Source organism: Haemaphysalis longicornis, unplaced genomic scaffold (assembly GCF_048455015.1).
Source record: "Haemaphysalis longicornis isolate Haplotype H1 unplaced genomic scaffold, Haemaphysalis longicornis Haplotype H1 scaffold_10, whole genome shotgun sequence".
Taxonomy (NCBI): domain Eukaryota; kingdom Metazoa; phylum Arthropoda; class Arachnida; order Ixodida; family Ixodidae; genus Haemaphysalis; species Haemaphysalis longicornis.
Window position 1 is genome coordinate 15,963,286 of NW_027526204.1, and position 18,024 is coordinate 15,981,309.

At 47.6% G+C, this 18,024-nt stretch overlaps 4 protein-coding genes across 6 annotated transcripts in view; 1 reads left to right on the forward strand and 3 right to left on the reverse strand.

The window, feature by feature from the left end:
- The window catches only part of LOC144158244 (uncharacterized), a gene marked incomplete in the record, with an annotated part of 583,448 nt that overhangs the window by 149,665 nt on the left and 415,759 nt on the right, over window positions 1-18,024 (reverse strand).
- LOC144158241 (uncharacterized) overlaps window positions 1-18,024 on the forward strand; it is a 200,119-nt gene that overhangs the window by 126,865 nt on the left and 55,230 nt on the right. The window lies entirely within an intron of this gene.
- Window positions 1-18,024, reverse strand: part of LOC144158240 (uncharacterized) — a 185,152-nt gene that overhangs the window by 74,107 nt on the left and 93,021 nt on the right. The window lies entirely within an intron of this gene.
- The window catches only part of LOC144158238 (uncharacterized), a 29,209-nt gene continuing 25,807 nt past the window's right edge, over window positions 14,623-18,024 (reverse strand). For all 3 annotated transcript variants that reach the window (XM_077688968.1, XM_077688966.1, XM_077688967.1), the window contains one exon: window positions 14,623-16,243. Coding sequence is in view for 2 of the 3 variants with exons in the window: in XM_077688966.1 (XP_077545092.1) it covers window positions 15,115-16,243 (1,129 nt within the window). In the remaining variant the exon portion in view is untranslated. The remainder of the gene's footprint in view (window positions 16,244-18,024) is intronic.

Sequence of the window (18,024 nt, forward strand, 5' to 3'; positions counted from 1 at the left end):
TCTGGTCCTCGGAAATCAGTTACCTCGTGGCACTACAGAAGCTGCCTGCCGACCTCCTTGAGCAGATTCAGCTGCCGACCCCAGGACCCAGTGCGTATAACAACTTAAAAGACAATGTGCTCAGCCACTACGGACTGAAAACCCGGCAGACGACAATCGCGGCAGAACCTGGTGCCGTTACCACCATCAATCCTCCTTCGACACCGCCCTCGGCCCATGTACCCGAACCCTCACTAGGTGACAGGTCTGCGATCATGGGCGCGTATCTCGAGCTCCCAGCCGCACCTTCCACGAGACGACTGGTGGCCAACGACCTCACAGGCGCCCCCGACCACTGCCCGCCACGCCCGCTGCTACCACCCTACGCGCAGGCACCGGTGAGCCACCCACTACCGTGGCGGCGACCTCCCTTCCGCCTCAGTCGCCTACACAACCGTCATCTAAACCCGGGGTAGACTCCAACGGGGTTTCACCTCCAGCGGCACATTCGCTTGCCGGCACAGGCACCACTACCTCAAGTGACCTCGAGCCAAGGGCGTTCCCAACAGCGCCACGTACGGACGTCGGCATACTATCGCAAGGGCGGCACCTCAGTACATGTGCCCAAGACGCCCTTTTCGCCGGCTCGAGCTTGGATTTAGCAGTCATTCCTGCAGTCCAGCTTCGCCTCCGCAGGCGACGTCGTAGGCGACGCCAAAAACAATCACCGCGCAAACGCCTTTCCTCGTCGGCACTCGGACGACGCCCAACAAGGATACGTACACGCCGATTTAGCCAGTATGCTCAGCGCGCACGTTTGACTACCCTTCCTATTCCCGGCCACCGTCGGACCCACAAGCGACTCGCGCGAGACTGGTGCCATCGATACGGGCCGCGAACGCAGTCTCTGCACCACCCTACACGTGCCGGACAGCGACGTGAAGTGCGCCGCTTCCGCCGCACACGTTATCGTGCTCCGTGCAACGACAAAGCTGCCTACGCGATGGAGCCATCCTACACTTGTACGCAGTGTTCTCCCGGCTCATTGGCTTGCTTCATGGAGAAGACAGCGCACTCAAGCTGCATGGGACATCTCTTGTACCTCTGGCCGCCCCTGGCAGTTTACGCACCGCCAGACGCCCGTTGCTGCCGGCGACCTCTGCGCCATTCCCAGGCAAGGCCCCCCGAGAGACATGAACACACCGAACGCCCTCCCTGGACCGACCAGTACAGTGTAAGGACATTCACCGCGGACAAATATTACTGATCACCGGTGTTGTGCATAACTGTACATAGTTTTCACACATTTCTCATAACGCGCTACGCGCTAGGGGGGGAGCCCTGTAGCGCCACTATCATCATCGTCTTCAGTGCCACCATCATCATCAACAGATTGGTCAGCTGGCTCGGAGGGACACGCGACCCTCGGCACCCGGCCCCCCTGGGGAACGGCACTCTGGTTCTACTCGCTCGATTCCGACCATGGCGCAGCCAGCGCAACCGCAATAAACGTGGGCTCGGCCGCTCCGCCTCATCGGCCGCCTACAGTTTAATCAGTGTACTAGCCTTTCGCTGAAGCACTTGTTGTAACAATCACGCGCTACCTGCGGGTACGCGAGGCATTTGCTTTACGGCTGTACGTCCTTCACGCGCATTACACGCTCCTATGCGTTTTATTCATCTATGCACAAAAACAAAACATTGGGCTGACCGAATCAACAAAGCCATCAACAAAAAGCACGCATGCGCTTCCGCATACATCCCAATCACAGCCATTCGTGGACATTTTAGGACACTCCCAGTGCGGAAGTCCCAGGGATGCCCATAGGCTGTGCTGTTTGGGACATGGGATTTAGGGCCTTTTTTGGGATGTCCTTAGGATGTTTGGTGTTGTCTGGGTGGCGTACCTACTGAGTGCAGGACCGTACCGAGTGTGGGTTTCTGTCACCTCCTGTTTACCTCCCAAAGAACTCTGTGCATAAGAATAAGTAGAAATATAGTTCATACCACCAGCTAAATGCAGCACTGTGTAGGCTACTTTGTTGTCAACAGAGCGCCCACTGAGGGCACCTAACCCACCGCGAAGGGGGTCCTGACAGGACATTCCCTTCTCCCCTCTCGGGTAGGCCCCGGTGCCTTTTGGCGCTTCTCCTTCGTGGTGAGTTAGGTGCCCTGAGGGTGCGGGCTGTTGACAAAAATTTAGCCTCCACAGTGCTGCGCCTAGCTTGTGGTATTAACTATAGACTCCCCACTGCTACTGGCCAGCCATGTTTGTTGGCGGTGGCCCTGGGCGGCCGGCGCCATCCGCACAAATGAGATTCTGTGACGTAATCAAGATGTCTCCACAGCTGAATCTTTTTCTTAGTTTCCATTATTTGTTTGAAGTTTATGGCAGGGTTGGTATCATTGTTATCAAGAAAAAGCCGTATTTTTAATGAACCAAACTTGTATTTTGTGTTTTGGCCCCTCAAATAAGACTATTTGTTCGAGCATTTCTGTTTTTTTAAACTTGTATTGTAAGGCTACCGGAATGTTTTACCCTAAAATGTTCTCTTTCCTTTCAGAAGCGTGGGACTAGATGCTGGGTACTATAGATCTGGAGAACGGACTGGAGACATGTGTGTTTTGTGTCTGTTTTTAGGTAATAGATTTAATTATTCTTTTTTTGGCAGGCCAAGCACATTACATGGTCTTTACTCTGGAGCACCTATGTATGATATGTGAGTTGAATCATTTAATAATGCTTTGAAATGTTGGTGTGCGAGTTGAACCAGTTGGCAACGTATCTGGCTTTTCAGGACTACCCTTGAACCAGAAAGATTATTGTCTATGCAAAGCACGCTGGCCACTTCTGTTCAGGCTGGGTACTTTTTCTGCTGTGATGCGTTAACTCGCCTCAACTAAGTGCACTATCATTTGTGCAGGTATAAAAGCCAAACAATGCAAGTGTTGCAACCACTGCTGCCCGCTAGGTATTCAATTCGTTCCATTGTTTGAGGCGAATTTTATGTAAAGCCTGACACGTAGGTGTTCACCACGACACTTATAGAATGCTAGAATAATCTCCTTGCTTGGTTGATTGTGTTAGGGTAATGCTATGTGTAAATTCGTTTTTCTAGGAGACTGTCAACAGTGCTGCCAGCGGTTCCGGAGACATCCACACATGGGCCCGCTGTCTGCAGTTCGCACCTTGGCTGTCAGCAAGGTCACAGTAAGGGTGCCAACAGGCTGAAACTTTTGCATGGATATATCAAAGTTTAATGTTGCATTGTACGTATAGAAAGGGTAGTTTTGTCTTTCAAAGCAATGGAAATACATTAGTTAGTATGGATCAGGTGGCCATTATGAACTCCAGCTAATTGTAATGGTAGCAGTTGTAGAACTATGGTGTTTACAAATTCTGTTAAAGGTTTTGTGCTTCATAATTTACTATTTTACTCGATGGTTGTGGGGTGCTTTTAATTGTGTGATACTGGTAAAAGTGGTGACTGCATGACTGGCAACATTGTAACCACTGCTGAAAACATAGAACATAAAATGCATTCAAATTAGTAGCAGTAGATATAAAACCCACAGGCTATGTTCTGCAGCATGGCGTTGTCACCACAAAATTTCATGTGCTCAGTTTGGGTTTTATCATCTAATCATAGCACATGAATCCACATCACTTCATATGCACCATAATGCAGCTGTTGTCTGCCTTAATTTCGCTGTCTTGTAGTCTTTCTATTTCTATCTAACCAGCATTCTATTTAACCTGGCCACGCTGGGAGTTCTTGCAGCATTGTACTTGCAGTGGGTATGTTGGAGGTAGGAAAGGACTTAATTTTTGGAGAGAAATGGATTTGGTTCCTCAGTCCAGGAGCTTAAGGGACAACGTGGGGGTCTCTGCCCTGATGACCAGTAGTTTTTGGGCGTCCAGGTCAGTGCTGGTTGTCAGGTTCACCCAAATCTCGGGAAGGGGAAAAGGAAAGAGGTGGGAGGGTTGGGTTGTGAGCCCATCTGATGACGAAGGGGGTTAGGGCTCTGTTGAGAACGAAGTTTACATTCTAAGGGGTAGCTAGCTTGATAAAGGTGGTGGGACCAGGTCAGGTGACGGAAAGTGTTTGTGTGAATTTTGCAAAGAGTAGTTTCTTCGTGTTTGAGTGGGTTAGAATGAGGAGTGAGAGGGATTGCCTAAGAGCATGGTAATGCTGTCTGATGTCTTGGAAGGCGACCAAGGGGGGTGTGTGCAAATCACCCTCAGTAGCCTGGCAAGAAAGGCTGTTGGCCTGCTGGTAGGCATAGCTGCTGCCCACCAGTGAGGAATGATCTAGAATTCAAACAAAGCCAATGTTTGAGTGGGTTTAGGGTGGCTCAGTAGCTGGAGGGTTGTTGGGACCACTTTACCCAACAAGAAGCTACAACAGGCAGCCTGGGAGTCCGTGAGTATAATTGGTGACGTAGTTTGGGTGATTGCAGAGCAATAGTGAGTTCTTCGACTCAAGAGGAGGGGTGTTAAGGGAGGTGCAAGTGGTGATGTTATCTCGTGTAGGCGCCACTTTTAGGTGCCGAGACTGGGTGAGGTACGGACTTGCATCCATTTATGCGGTGTGGTGTTGGCCATATGCCCGTAGATGGGCTTGGCTCTGATTGAGACGTTGACCTTGGTGAAGTGTGTGATGCATGTTCTTGGGTAGAGGATGAACTGTAATGTGTTACTGCTTGTCTAAGGCCAGTAGTGGAATTTTCTTTCACAGCTGAGTCATAGCCTCCGCGCCTAAAAGTTGAACTCTCTATGTCTACAGTGGCACTGAATATGCACTGCTGTGTCCTTGTTTAAGGTAGCTGGGAGCAGAGTTGTGCTGTCATTTATGCCGATATGTTTGGGCTGTTTCACTTGAGCGGGACCTAGGCCATAAAACATAAAGTAGCTGCCCCTCTCCGTACATCTGCAACTCGTCTGCATTGCACGTCTTTGTATTGTTTTACCAATGCAGCTGACAGGAAGCTCATCATGAAGGAGCTTGCTTACATTTGGCAGCAAAATGAGCAGATTTTGCATCTTCTGAACCAATGATGCGAGAGGCCCCAACTGAACACGAACGAGTGTAGTTCTCCCCCTGAGGTGTGCTGAAGATTTAGGAAGACTCGAGGACAGCCTGCAGGAGAACAAGGACCTTGAACGCAGCCTGGTGAAATTCCCGTCTCACTTGCTGTTTATTTTCAGATCAAGCGACTTGCAGGCCTGGGTGGCATAACTGTTGGCAGTTGCGATTCCTATTGGAAGATGAATTGGCGGCGACCTTCAGCTTCTCTGGCCGGAAAAAACAAACAAAGCTTCTCAAGTCTTCGGTTGTGCCGCCTAGTCAGAGGTTAGGCAATAGTTAGTCAACTCCTTTTCGGGCTCTCAAGCCTGCAGTGTTACATGCAATAGCACCATGCTTGCTGCTTCAGCTTGCCTTGGTTTAACTTACTATCTTATTGCAACTTCTCAGTTTAGTTAAATTTATGTGGCCACGTACAGTAGGCAGTAAAAAGTGATGTTCTCTGATATTTGCTTGTGTCTACAATGCCTTTTCAGAGGCCGTGAGAGCAAATGTGCAAACACGAGGAGCCACAGATGCAGAAATGAAAACAATCATCATGGTCTGGCTAAAGAATGCGAAGGCGCGAACGTAAGAGCAACACTGTACTAACACAAAACAAGGTATTTTAAATGGGTTAAACATCTAGAGATTTTTATTGATTTTTTCTGCAGCTCATCCAGACAACCTGGACAGCTGGAGGTGCAACCAAGACCGCACAGCTAAGAGAAGAGCAAGAAACAGGAAAGGCAACTTCGGACTCGTGAAACATTGGAGGCGTTTACTGTCGTCGACAGAAAGGTCACACAAAGGATGCGCCCCTCATCAGTGCAGCGAAGAGGACCCCATTATCTGTTGTGGTGCTTGAGGGCTTTTTTTCCTTTTTTTCCAAGCATGTGTGGACCATACATAGTGATAAAAAGCTTTGGCATTTATACAATGTTCAATACTTCTGGTCATATGCTAGTTACTGCACATGGCTTTTTGTTTAAATTTTTTTTTCAAACATGTACGAGCCATGCGTAGTGATGAAAAGCTTTCGCATTTAAGATATGTTCACTCCCACTGGCGATGTTTTTTTAATTGTCCTGCACATGGCTTTTTATTTGTTTAGAAAAAGTGCAGTTTTGTTTTTCAAGCTGTGCACACTGATGAAAAACTTTTGCATTTAAGATATGTTCACTCCTGATGATGATGCTGCACGTGCCTTTTTATTTGGAAAAATGCTTTTAACATTGCTGGGTCAGGTGATCACTGGTATTCTGCCTAGTAATTTGGTGATATCACTCGTCTTTTGCCTAGTCATTTTGTGATACATTTTTTACTACGTGATATACAGATAAACGAACATTGCTGGGTCCAGTTGATCACTGGTATTTTGCTTAGCCAATTTGTGATACATTTTTACGATGTGATCATTCAGATTAACTAAGTTCAGTTCTTTCACGTTCCTAAGTGGCTGTGATTTTTTGTAGAACAAGTTGTCTTTTCATCTTACTGTTTAAGCTTAAAAACAAATGTACAAAGTTGTGGACCTGATAGTACAATTTTATCGTATTTCTATTTTTTGTTAGGGTTTTATTTGTGCTACATTCTCGCTTTAAATATTCATACGCAAATGTACAAAGTTGTGGACATGATGGGAGTTTCTTGTATATGTCTTTTTGTATAGTGTTTTATTTGTGCTGCATTTTTGCCTTTCATATACATAAGCAAGTTCACAGAGTTAAGTCCCTGATATTACAAGTTTGTTCCATAGATCTTTTTGTTTTTATTGTCAAAGTCTGTTTGTACAGAAAGTACAGAGTTCTGGACATGTTGGTACAAGTTTCCTGCATTGCTCTTTTTTTTCAATGTTTTATTAGCACAGAATTCTTTCTTTCATATAACCACTGTAATGTTTTTATATAACGATGCTTCTGGAAGTAGTAAAGAATGCTTTCACCGAATTGTGTTTTGAGTTGTAACGGTATTTTTCTCCTCAGTACTTTCCCTCCATTGCATGGTTTCAATAAAAGGTTTTCTCGACCCATATGCCTTTTCATTACGAATGCATGGAGCAAAGCCGCTGCATTCGCCCCTAGCATCACCTCCAGGGGAGGGGAGCGGAGGAGAAAGGCAAGGGAGGAAGGTTTCATAAAGCCGCATTTTATGCGTCTAAAAAGTGGCTCTAAATATCCCAAGAAAGGGATTCTTAGCATCTTTCTGAAGCCCTTTTCTAGACCGGAATTATCGGAACGTCTTCTAACCATCTGAAATGCGGATTGAAAAGTCACATTAACAGACTTAAACAGCTCTTGTAAAATCCCACTTCTAAACCGATTTCCAAAGATGTTTTAAAGAGAGTAAATAAATCGCCTAGAAATAGTAACACCCGCTGGACATTAGACGTGATTTAAGACCTCTCGGAAACGTCGCGAATGCGTGATCGGATTGTCGGGGATGTTTACAAGCCGTTTCTTTCGTCGTGGAAAATCATGGTAGTAGAAGTCTTTAAGCTCTTTTGTGCTACCTGGGCATGTCCGATGTCCATGGTCACCAATTGTGTGGCAACACTAGGAAATAAAAACGTCGGGCCACAGAACAACACATATATTAGGACACACGTCAGCAGCTGACGGGCCAGCGGCAGGTATGCCTGGCCGAACGCTCAGAGTTCCCGGGAGCACTGTCTGCTCGCGCCACGAGGCTCGCGCAGTGAGCCCCAGAGTGGTGCTTCGTCGTCTTCGTCTTCTTTGATGCTGCTACAGTCTCATAACAGACTCTTATCAGGCGTGGTGCAACTTTGCCAATGGTCTATCGCATGTTGCAACACTTCCACCAACACCAGCCAGGATTGTATGAGCGCCAGCTCATACTCCATCGCCGGCAGACAAGATCACCAACGTCGTGGCTCGACATTTGACCCACTTAGCCAGCGCTGATGAAGCAGAGCCCGAGCGCATGCATCCTGTATGCATACCAGGAAATTAATTAACACTATAGGCTCTCCCGTTGAACGTATTCCTTCCCGCACAGATCGGTACCGAATAATAAGGAAAGATTATTCCGCGCCCTGCGGATTAACACACCTTCCCACACATAACCTCTTTGACCGGACACAACTCTCTCCATTTCGTCGCTTCTGTGGAGAGCCTAGGAACCTCATACACACATTAGGCGGATGCGACAAGTCCACCCTAGATCCACCCAACCTACACGTTTCCATTGGGATTTGGGAGAGAGCCTTGGCCAGATGCGGCCTAGAAGATCAGTTTCTCTTGATAGAAAGGACTGTCGACTCTACCCCTTGAATGAGGACACCTCTCTGAAACTTTTCCTCGATTTATTTAAAGTTCATTTTCCCTCTCTCTATGAAGGACACTTACTGGTGCTTGTGACTTCACTCAGCTATTATCTTTCCTAGAGCCCAACCGCTCTCACCTGTCGCTGAAGTACCATTTAGCAAGTTCCTATCTCCAGTGGTTCCGTATCCAATGGCGTCCTGTACACGACGTCCAATGAGTTATTAAAGCCGTTTTTTTTCTAACTGGTAGGTTGGCATATGAAAGATGAGCAGAAGGAAATCGCTTTAAACGCCACCAGCCACACTCGACAGTCGGAGGTTGACGCCGACGCCGGACTGTTTTCGATTTCTAGCAGTGCTAATGATTTCGTGTTAAATCTAAAGCGCCCTTGAAACAAGGGGTACATGAAAAGCGTAGCAGACCAACCAATTTATTTACAATGGAAATTTTTTTGCCTCATTGTGCGAAAACACGGGTGCATGCGCGCTTGCGTAGACATTTGGTGGAACCAAAAAGATGTTGGGCGCTCAGGCTCTCCTGCGCACAATAAAGACTACCAGCTTGCCAGTAAACTACCTTCCTGCCTGGCTGCCTACCAGGCAGACGATTCCTGCGAGGATGCGTGATTTGGGGACGAGGGGTGGCCTGCCACGAGACGCCCGGGCGGAGGGGGCGGAGACGCAAAATGCTGTACCATGGCGACACTCCAGGGTACTAAAAAAATTATGCAGAAATTCAAAGAATTATCGACTTATGCGTATCATTCCTATGCCGCTTGTCCTCAGTTTGAGTTTGTACTTGCCAATTTTTTTGGTTTTTATAAATCCTGTCTGACCAATTATCTCAATTGACGCTGCTATAATTACAAATAGAATATTCGCGAAATCTCCATTATTGTAGAAAATCAGGCAGTTATACAGTTTACCATTTTCCTTAATTGCCTAATATTTTTCTTATTTTATAGTTTTTTCAAAATTTCGTTCGACCAATTATTTTCATTTGCACTATATAACTCGCGAAATCTGCCTTATTGTGGAAATTCAGGGTGTTACATGGTTCTCCAGTTTCCGCAATTATTTTGCATTTCTCTTATTTTTTACATTTCTAAATTTTGTTCCACTAAATATCTCCATTTGCACTATCATAACGATTACAGGTGGAAATTTCCCGAAATCTTCATTTTTGTGGAAATGCAGGGTGTCACATGGTTCACCAGTTTCGATAATTACTCTTTTAGATTTTCAGAAATTTCGTGCGACCAGTTATCTCCATTGATGCTATTATAGCGATTACAGGTGGAACTTCCGCTATACCTGCATTTTTGTAGAAATGAAGGGTGTTGCACGGTCCTGACTGTGGGCAAAGAATGCTACGCATTAAAACGATTCTGGATGGACGGGTCATCTGCTTATAGTAGGGCGGGGCAATAGGCAGTCTGCAGGGAGGCTGCCCATTACAAGAAGATTCTGGCGAAGATGCACCGAGGGGGAGGTGTGGGAGGCACCCGTGTGCTGCCCACTGGTCAGGAGGCTACGTGTTTGCCTTTCAGAAGATTGTGGCGAGAACGCATTATTTGGAGACGATGTGCGGCCCATCACTTGTCGGCAAAGGGAGTGGATCACATGGCTGCACAGCGGCTACGTAGAGCCATGCGTTAGAGCGCAGCCCTTAAGCACCCGCTCCTGTGGTTTCGCGTAGTCCCTCAGCATCGGTCTCGTTGTAACCGAGAGAACGAAGACGCCACCGAAGGTAGAGCTAGCAGGAAAACGGAGGTGGAAAGTATGACGAAAGTGTAAGGGGGAGGGCGTATTTCCGTGACCGCGCGAGACGTGCTTCACAGTGGCGACGCCTGACGAGATAACGACAAAGTATACCGCGTGCCGTCGTGCATTAGCTGATGACGCGATCACTTCCTGAGACACAGCATCTATGCGCCGTCGCCGAGAAGACTACAGTTCGCGCTACACTCAAATTTCGCATTAGTCAGTGTCGTAATTGTCCGCCATTTTTTTCAAGAAAAAAACTGCGGGGTATAAAACTGCAGTGCTATGATCCAAGAATAAATTAAATTATAAAATTGAAAGAAACTAAATCAATAAAACAAACTTGCGGCCATAAAGAGCAGGGCTTTCAAATTCATACAAATACGGAGTCTAATGTGTCCGAGCGAATTTTTCATTTCGCTTCAGTTTATGTTGTAATTGTGGACCTACTATAGAAAACATTTTGCAGTACATTTTACAGTTAAAGAAACTCTTCGGCCCTTTAGAATGACGCTTTCACTCTTATCTTCGCATCTGAAAGCACTGCGAAAGTTATGGCTATTGCCAGCACAGAGCAGCAGTGCGTAATTTGCTCGTCCCAGCAGATACGCCTTCTGTATCTGCTTCGCTTTCGTGGATTTGATTTTAATGTCCCAACTTAAGGAAAGCTGGAAAATAGCCGCTACATCTCTGTAATGACGTCATTCCAGCGGTAGAACGCCAAGACTGGGGAAAAGAGAAAAATATTTCAAGCAAGTTTGTAAGTTATCTGATGGGGACAGAGCAGTACTTTTTGTCTGAGGGACTTTTGGACTCCCTGATCTAAGTACTGGATGTGTTAGTTGACTACTTTCTGCAAGCATTCAAGATTTCAAACACAGTTGAAAAAAGTGTTGCAGAGTTGCTTTAATTTGGCAAAACAAAACGTTTGCACAAAGAAACCTACATTATGGCTTCGTTTTAGCCAAGGGAACCTGAGAAGGAAACGAAAACCGAACACAAAAAAATTTACAGAAAAAAACATGCCTGCTTTTTTTTTCCGAACCCGTTCGAACTGGTTCGAACTGGAACGGAATGGTGCTCCGGGACCGAACCCGACCCGAACCCGAAAACATTCCGGTTTGACACCCTGCTAGCAATATCCTGGTTCAGGCCAGGCCACCAAATGTGGGACTGGGCCACCATATTATTGTTCTCCACGCCTGCATGACCCGCATGGAGTAACTGCAGGACCCTGGACCCCAGGCTCTGTGGAATAACAACCCTGGAACCCCACAGCAGGAAGCTCTGCAGCAGTTTGAGCTCGGTGACCTTGTGGCTGTACGTCCGGTCCGCCAACTGCTCCCCTCAGAACACCGCCTTGACCACCTGTGACAGGACTGGGTCTCGGCTGGTCGTCTGCAACACTGCCGATCTGGACAGTACCTCCGGGTAAGCGTGCTCCAGAATGAACACTTTGGCAGGTTCAGGAACAGCAGCAGCCACATCTGGCAGGGGCAGTCGGCTCAGGGCAACAGCTGGTGCCAGGTCCTTTCCCGGGTGATAGACCAGCTGGTAGCTGTAGGTCGCGAGCCTCGAGGCTCAATGCACCACTCGATGTGACGCCTGCACTGGAACCGACTTCTCAGGCCCCAGCAGTCCGAGCAGCAGCTTGTGGTCCGTGACTGCCCTGAACTTTGTGGTCCACAGGTACAGGTGGAAGCGCTCAACCCCGAACATGAGGGCCAGGCCTTCCTTGTCCAGCTGGCTGTACCGGTGTTCTGCAGCATGAAGCCGACGGGACGCAAACGATACAGGGCGTTCCTGGCCATTCTCCCGGTGGGCCAGGACAGCTCCCACGCCGTACGGCAACACATCTATGGACAGGAGGACAGGCTTGGCCGGATCGAAGTGCAATAGCACCGGAGCCTTGGTGATGAGCTCCTTGCTGCACAGGAAGGCCAAGTTCTGTCCCTTCTTCAGGGCCCACTGCTGTCCATCTCGAAGCAAAATATGGAGCGGCTGTAGATGCAATGACAGGTTCGACAGGAAGCTCCTGTAGAAGTTGAGTCCTAGGTAGCTCTGCAGCTTTCTTGTTCTGGGGCTTGGGCGCCTTGAGCAGAGCCTCAACTTTGCGGAGTGCCAGGGCCAGACCGGCCAGGGAAATGATGTGGCCTACGTACTGAACGCTGGGGGCCAAGAAATAGCATTTCTCCAGCTTGAGCTTCAGCGGGGCTGGAGCTGCCAGGACGCTGTGCAGGTTCTCCAGGTGGTCCTCGTCGTCTGTACTGGCCACTAGGATGTCGTCCAAGTACACCGCCATGTGCCTCATGCCCCTGAACAGGTTGCCCATCTCCCTCAGGAAAATGGCAGGGGCTGAGGCCACGCCGAACGGTAAGCACATGTACTGGAAGAGTACCAGTGTTGTTGATATGGTGACATATTTCCGGGGCAACTCCTGGAGGACCAGAAGCATGCTGGTATGCATCTTTGAGTTTGAGCTTGGTGAACTTCTCTTCCCCAGACAAAGCTGACCAAATATCTTCAATACAGGGCACCGGGTACTTCCAGACTGTAGCGACATGGTTCATGGTGAACTTGAAGTCCCTGCAGGTCCTAACTCAGCAGTCTTGCTTGAGGACTGGCACAAATGGGAACGGCCCACTCTGACGACTTGACGGGCACCTGGATGTCGTCTCGCCGCAAATGTTGCCGCTCCTGAGTGACCCCATCCTTCAGGGCAAGTGGCAGTGTGTGCGGCATAAAAAACTGAGGATGGGATCCCTCCGGAACATGTATGCTCGCCGCCATGCTGGTGAATGTGCCCGCCCCGGGCTCGAACAGGGCCTTGAACTTGGTCACGAGGCTCGGGATGTCTGCCACCACATGTACTGCTCCTTGGTACTCTGGCAGCCGCACACCAAACACCTGGATGCAGTTCTGGCTCAGCAGCATCGGTGACGACCCCTTGGTCAAGTACAGGGGCGGAGTTGCTCCTTGTCGCCAAGGCGAACGCTGACTTGGGCTCCCTCCACCTGGGCGAGCTGTCCGGAGAAGCTGCGCAGCACGACGCCTCGACGGACACTCCAAGGAAGGTGCGCCTGTAGACTTTCCCAGCCATGACTGACACTGGCCTGTGTCCAGCTCCATGAAAATGGGTTGCCCGCAGATTTCGACGGTCAACATGTACGGTGGCACAAACGGCTGAACTATGCCCGCGTGCAACATGTCGAAAAGTTGCGCGTCTACGGCCACGACGTGAAGCCTAGCCGTTACACCCGAGCCTGCTGCAGCACGTCCCCTCCGCCTACCCTTGCGCTGGTTCCCTTGGCCGTGGGCTTGCGGGGAAGACGCACTTGCCCTCAGCTGCTGCTTCTGTTTGTTTGCCGGCCCCCCTCGGCACGCCCGAGCAATGTGCCCAATTCTCCCACATGCAAAGCACTCTGCTTGTGTGAACTGGCACTGTGATGAGGGGTGGTCACCACCGCAACGATTGCACCTGCCATGCCGTGTCGCCATCTTGTTCACTGCCGCTTCTGTCGACGAGGCGGCCGCACATGCTATCTCGCCTGCATCCTTGGCTGCAGGCGCTTGCTAAGGGGCAGCCGCTTGCTAACCCTCGCAGCGCTGCGATGAAATGCCTGAGAGTCTGCCTCGGTGGCCCCAGTTGTCGAAGTGGAAGTGCTCCATTAACGCGGATGGAGCCGGGCTGAAGTGCAAGCATAGCGTCGCGAGCAGCTCACCGTGACTTGTCATGAGGTGGGCCGGCTTGTGGAGGTCTAGCAAGAGAGCGAAGACGCGAGTCCCGCAGCTGGCCAGGAAAATGTTGCGCTGCTTTGCCTCGGGTGTGTCCTTCACCAGGATAAACACACCAACTTGTTTCTCGTAGACAGGCCAGGCAGACCCTTCAGCCTCGAACGGCTCGAGCCTCCCGTACAGTGGCATGGCGTAATGGCGGCCAACGTGAGGGGGCGGTGACTCGGCGCTCTCGGTGGTTTCGGCTGGTCCGTGGGCTTCTTCCCTTGTTGCCAGTGTCACGATTTGGCCCACATTCGTGAACGTGGGAGGGTCGGGGTACCCTCCAGCCTAGTGACGATTCGCACCATGCTGGTGGTGACGGTGACTGACCAAGAGCGGCTGTGCTCGTCGGTGTTTATTTGCCAGCCACAAACAATGCTGCCCCCCGAGCCTAGTGGGGCCACTGAACTTAGCGGCCAACGAAGATTAGTAAAGATTAGGGCCGGGGGGAGCCACACACTTGTCACAACTAATTACAAAAGAGTATTTACTAACTAGGAAGTCTACGTGGCTGGCGACCATTTTAACTGGATATTCTTCAAAACAATGCATCACTCAAATCAGCATCTCGCAGCTGACACAAAGATAGACCATTTCAAAGCTTTAGTCCTCTCCAACTCTACAGCCACTGCAGCCTTGCTGCTTAAATAAGCTGAAGGGATGTGCATCAAGAAACGTTCACTCTATCTGGTGTCTAAAATTTAGCAAAATTGACCTATGCATTTATATGACTTTTCAATGGACGCCATGACAAATATGCAATACCTTTTTAATCAAGTTGTTTTGGAAGTGGCACAGAGTTAGGTAAAGAGGTAACACAAGTACTACACTTTGGCTTGGCAGGTAGTGTGCATGTAGCCGCCCAAGTTTGTAGGGTCTGTCTAAAGGTCTGTGAATATTCCCAATGAGCCAATTTATTGTATCATAACGTTTCAAACTCATAACACTGATACAGTGGTTGCAGCAAAGTGAAGTCACTCAATATAAATCTGGTGAGTCCCTTGAAGACTGAAGGCCATACTGCTGACATGGCGCCCTTTGTTCTGGTGTCACGTTATGCAAGACCAAGGCATGCTAGCGAGCAAAGTTTTTGCAATGTACACATCCCACCACTATTACACCAGTCTTCAGTCTGTTACAGTACAATATGTGTGCCAGTGTAAATTTGTAAGAATTTTTTCTCTGTAACAATGCACCCCTATAACTTGACAAATTTTTCTTCCTGGGAAATTTTCTGATACATTATAAACTGGGCTTCTTGCTGGTATGCACTCTTTCATGTTTGACAAGTGTTTTTTTCTCAACAAAGCTCTTTTGGCAGGTGTTACACTTATAAGGTCTCTCACCAGAGTGGTACCTCTTATGCGCAGTCAGGTGGGCTTGTTGAGCAAAGGTACTTGGACATAAGCTACACACGTAAGGCCTCTCGCCAGAGTGCACTCTTTCATGTACAATCAAGTGGACTTTGAATTTAAAGCTCTTCTGACAGGTGCTACACACGTAAGGCTTCTCGCGAGAATGCAACCTTTCATGTACAACCAGTTCGGCTTTTTTGTTATAGCCCTTTTCACAAGTGATAGACACCGATTGTCTCGAATGCACTTTTTTATGGTTGCTGAGTTGGGACCTTTGTTTAAAGTGTTTCTGACAGATGCTACAGACATATGGTGTCTCATCTGAGTGCAATCTTTCATGAGCAACAAGGTTCCTTTTGTGATAAAACCTTTTCTGACAGATGCTACACACGTATGTCCTCTCAGCAGGGTGCGATCTTTCATGAATAGCCAATTGTGGTATTGAAGCAAAGCACTTATTGCAGGAGCTACACACATAGTGCCTCCCACCAGAGTACACTCTTTCATGCTCAACAAGGTGTTTTTTTTGAGGAAAGCTTTTGTGACAGATACTGCATGCGTAAGGCTTCTTGCCAGAGTGCAATCTTTCATGCACAACTAAGTTGCCTTTATAACTAAAGCTCTTCTGACAAAGGCTGCACACATATGGCTTGTCGCCAGAGTGCATTCTTTCATGACGAACAAGGCTGTTTCTTCTAGCAAAACCCTTTTGACAGATGCTACACACATAAGGCCTTTCACCTGAGTGCACTCTTTCATGAGTAACCAACATGTATCTGCGTGTAAAGCTCTTATTACAAGTGCTACACACATGGAGGTTCTTGCCGGTGTGCCGCCTCATGTGCGCATTCAGGCTGCTTTTCATTTGGAAGGCTTTTTTGCAAACAGTACAGGTGTAGCACTTCGTGGTGGCACACATCTCCCCTTGAGTGGTCCGGTGGTTGCACTGTTCACGGGACAGGCAGAAATACAGCTTTCTTCCAGGCTGGGTTTTCTTGCTGTCGGTGGAAAAGTTTCTAGATAGAAAAAAGGACTCGTAAGATTAGAAAAAATTGTGTGAGAAGAGTGCAAAAAACAAGCTAAATGACATTTGGTTGACCTAACAAACCAGTCGTGTCTAAAAAAGGTGGAGTCTTCACACACTTACAATATACAGAACAGAGAAGGCATGAGGTGTCAGAAAATTTATCACGCATTTCATACCCAAATTCACAGATTGAGCGACAAAGTAAAGAAGGCATGGCAAAAAATTTTACATGCGCAAATCCTTGCGCATGCAAGCAAAAGTAAGCACAGATTAAGCCATTATAAATGTGTGTAAAGTGGCATGTAATCTTCCCTATTGAATAATAGGTTTTTAAACATTTGGCTCAAGAGAAAGATATTGTCAGGTGTTAACAAACTAGCACATTTTAATCATGCACAAAGCACACCAAAAACTTCTCTCGAATTTATTGTACCTGCCGCTCTATCACTAGAATCCACAAATCTTGTGTGAATTCCAGTAGAAAGATGCAAATGCATGAGAGCTTTTCATAGAAAAACTTTGGTAAAGTGCTTCAATATTTCTACTGCACAGCATTTAATTGCATAACTGTTACATAGAAAAGGCCAAGTCTCTGGAACTTGTAGCATGAAATGCAGACTGCCTGGGTAGCCCTCTTTTGTTAAGGTGTTAAAAGTAAAGCTGTACGTTTTACTTAAATATCCTTCCTCAATAATAAGTCAAAAATTTGTAACAAGTGTGGTTGGAAATTTACAACTCGACTAGCTTACTTTGTATAATGTTGATCAAGACAAGCGACATCATTAGTTTAATTTAACAGGATAGAGCTCACTGAGAATCCCATGTGAAACCACAGTTATAGTAAAGCACACTGAATTTGAACACAGCCAGAAATAAAAAAAAGTAATGGGCAACCGAAGATTTCTCTTAGGATATGGAATCACTAATGTGGGTGGGTATGTTGACGTTGCGGCCGATGGAGGCCCCAGACCCAACAAAGCTGCTGCAACTTTCATGCTGCGGGCATTTTCGAAAGTTAAGCCTATGCACTCAGTGACCACTCCACGAGTTTGGCATGTCACAGGAATAAGTATAGGTACGTCCTTTGTGTCTGAAGAAAAACTATGTACTTTAGACGGACAGTGCCATTGAAGGTAGCCAGATACTTCTGTAAGACTAACAATAAAAAAGTTGTTAACAGGGTTCCACTCAAAGTAACCTCTGCTGAAAGTGAAGTAACCTCTGCTGAAAATGGCCTACAGAGCACTGCCACGGGATCTTAAACCCAATGGTGCGAGATGGCAAGTCGTCCTTGTATGTCTGTGTCGTGGAAATGGCATGCAGGCTAAGCCCTTCAACTTTGAACCGATGTTGTGTGCCTGCTTAGCTCTTCCCATTGATAAAGCTTCACTGCTTTTTTCTCCACCTTTCTGAATCCAGTTCAGTGAAATGCCGACATTCTCAGTAAATTAAACTTGCAAATAAATTGTAAGTAAACTTGTAAAACAACTTGTAAACAAAAAAATAAACAAGTTGTACACAAGTAAAGTAACTTGTAAGTAAATTTTAAATTGAAACACTGACTTGGCCACTTTCCTTAAGAAATGCGGTAAAAATATGCTGCCAGACCAAAATTGAGTTCAGCTTCGATGTGCAAAAGAAGAGATTTGTTGGTGGAACTTCCTGCAGCCTTTAAAATTAAAATGTCAGAGCTATCACTCCGAACTGCACGATGGCTAAAGCAAGGAACTCAAAAAAAAAGGATACTGGAAACAACCGTTTTCCCTGATG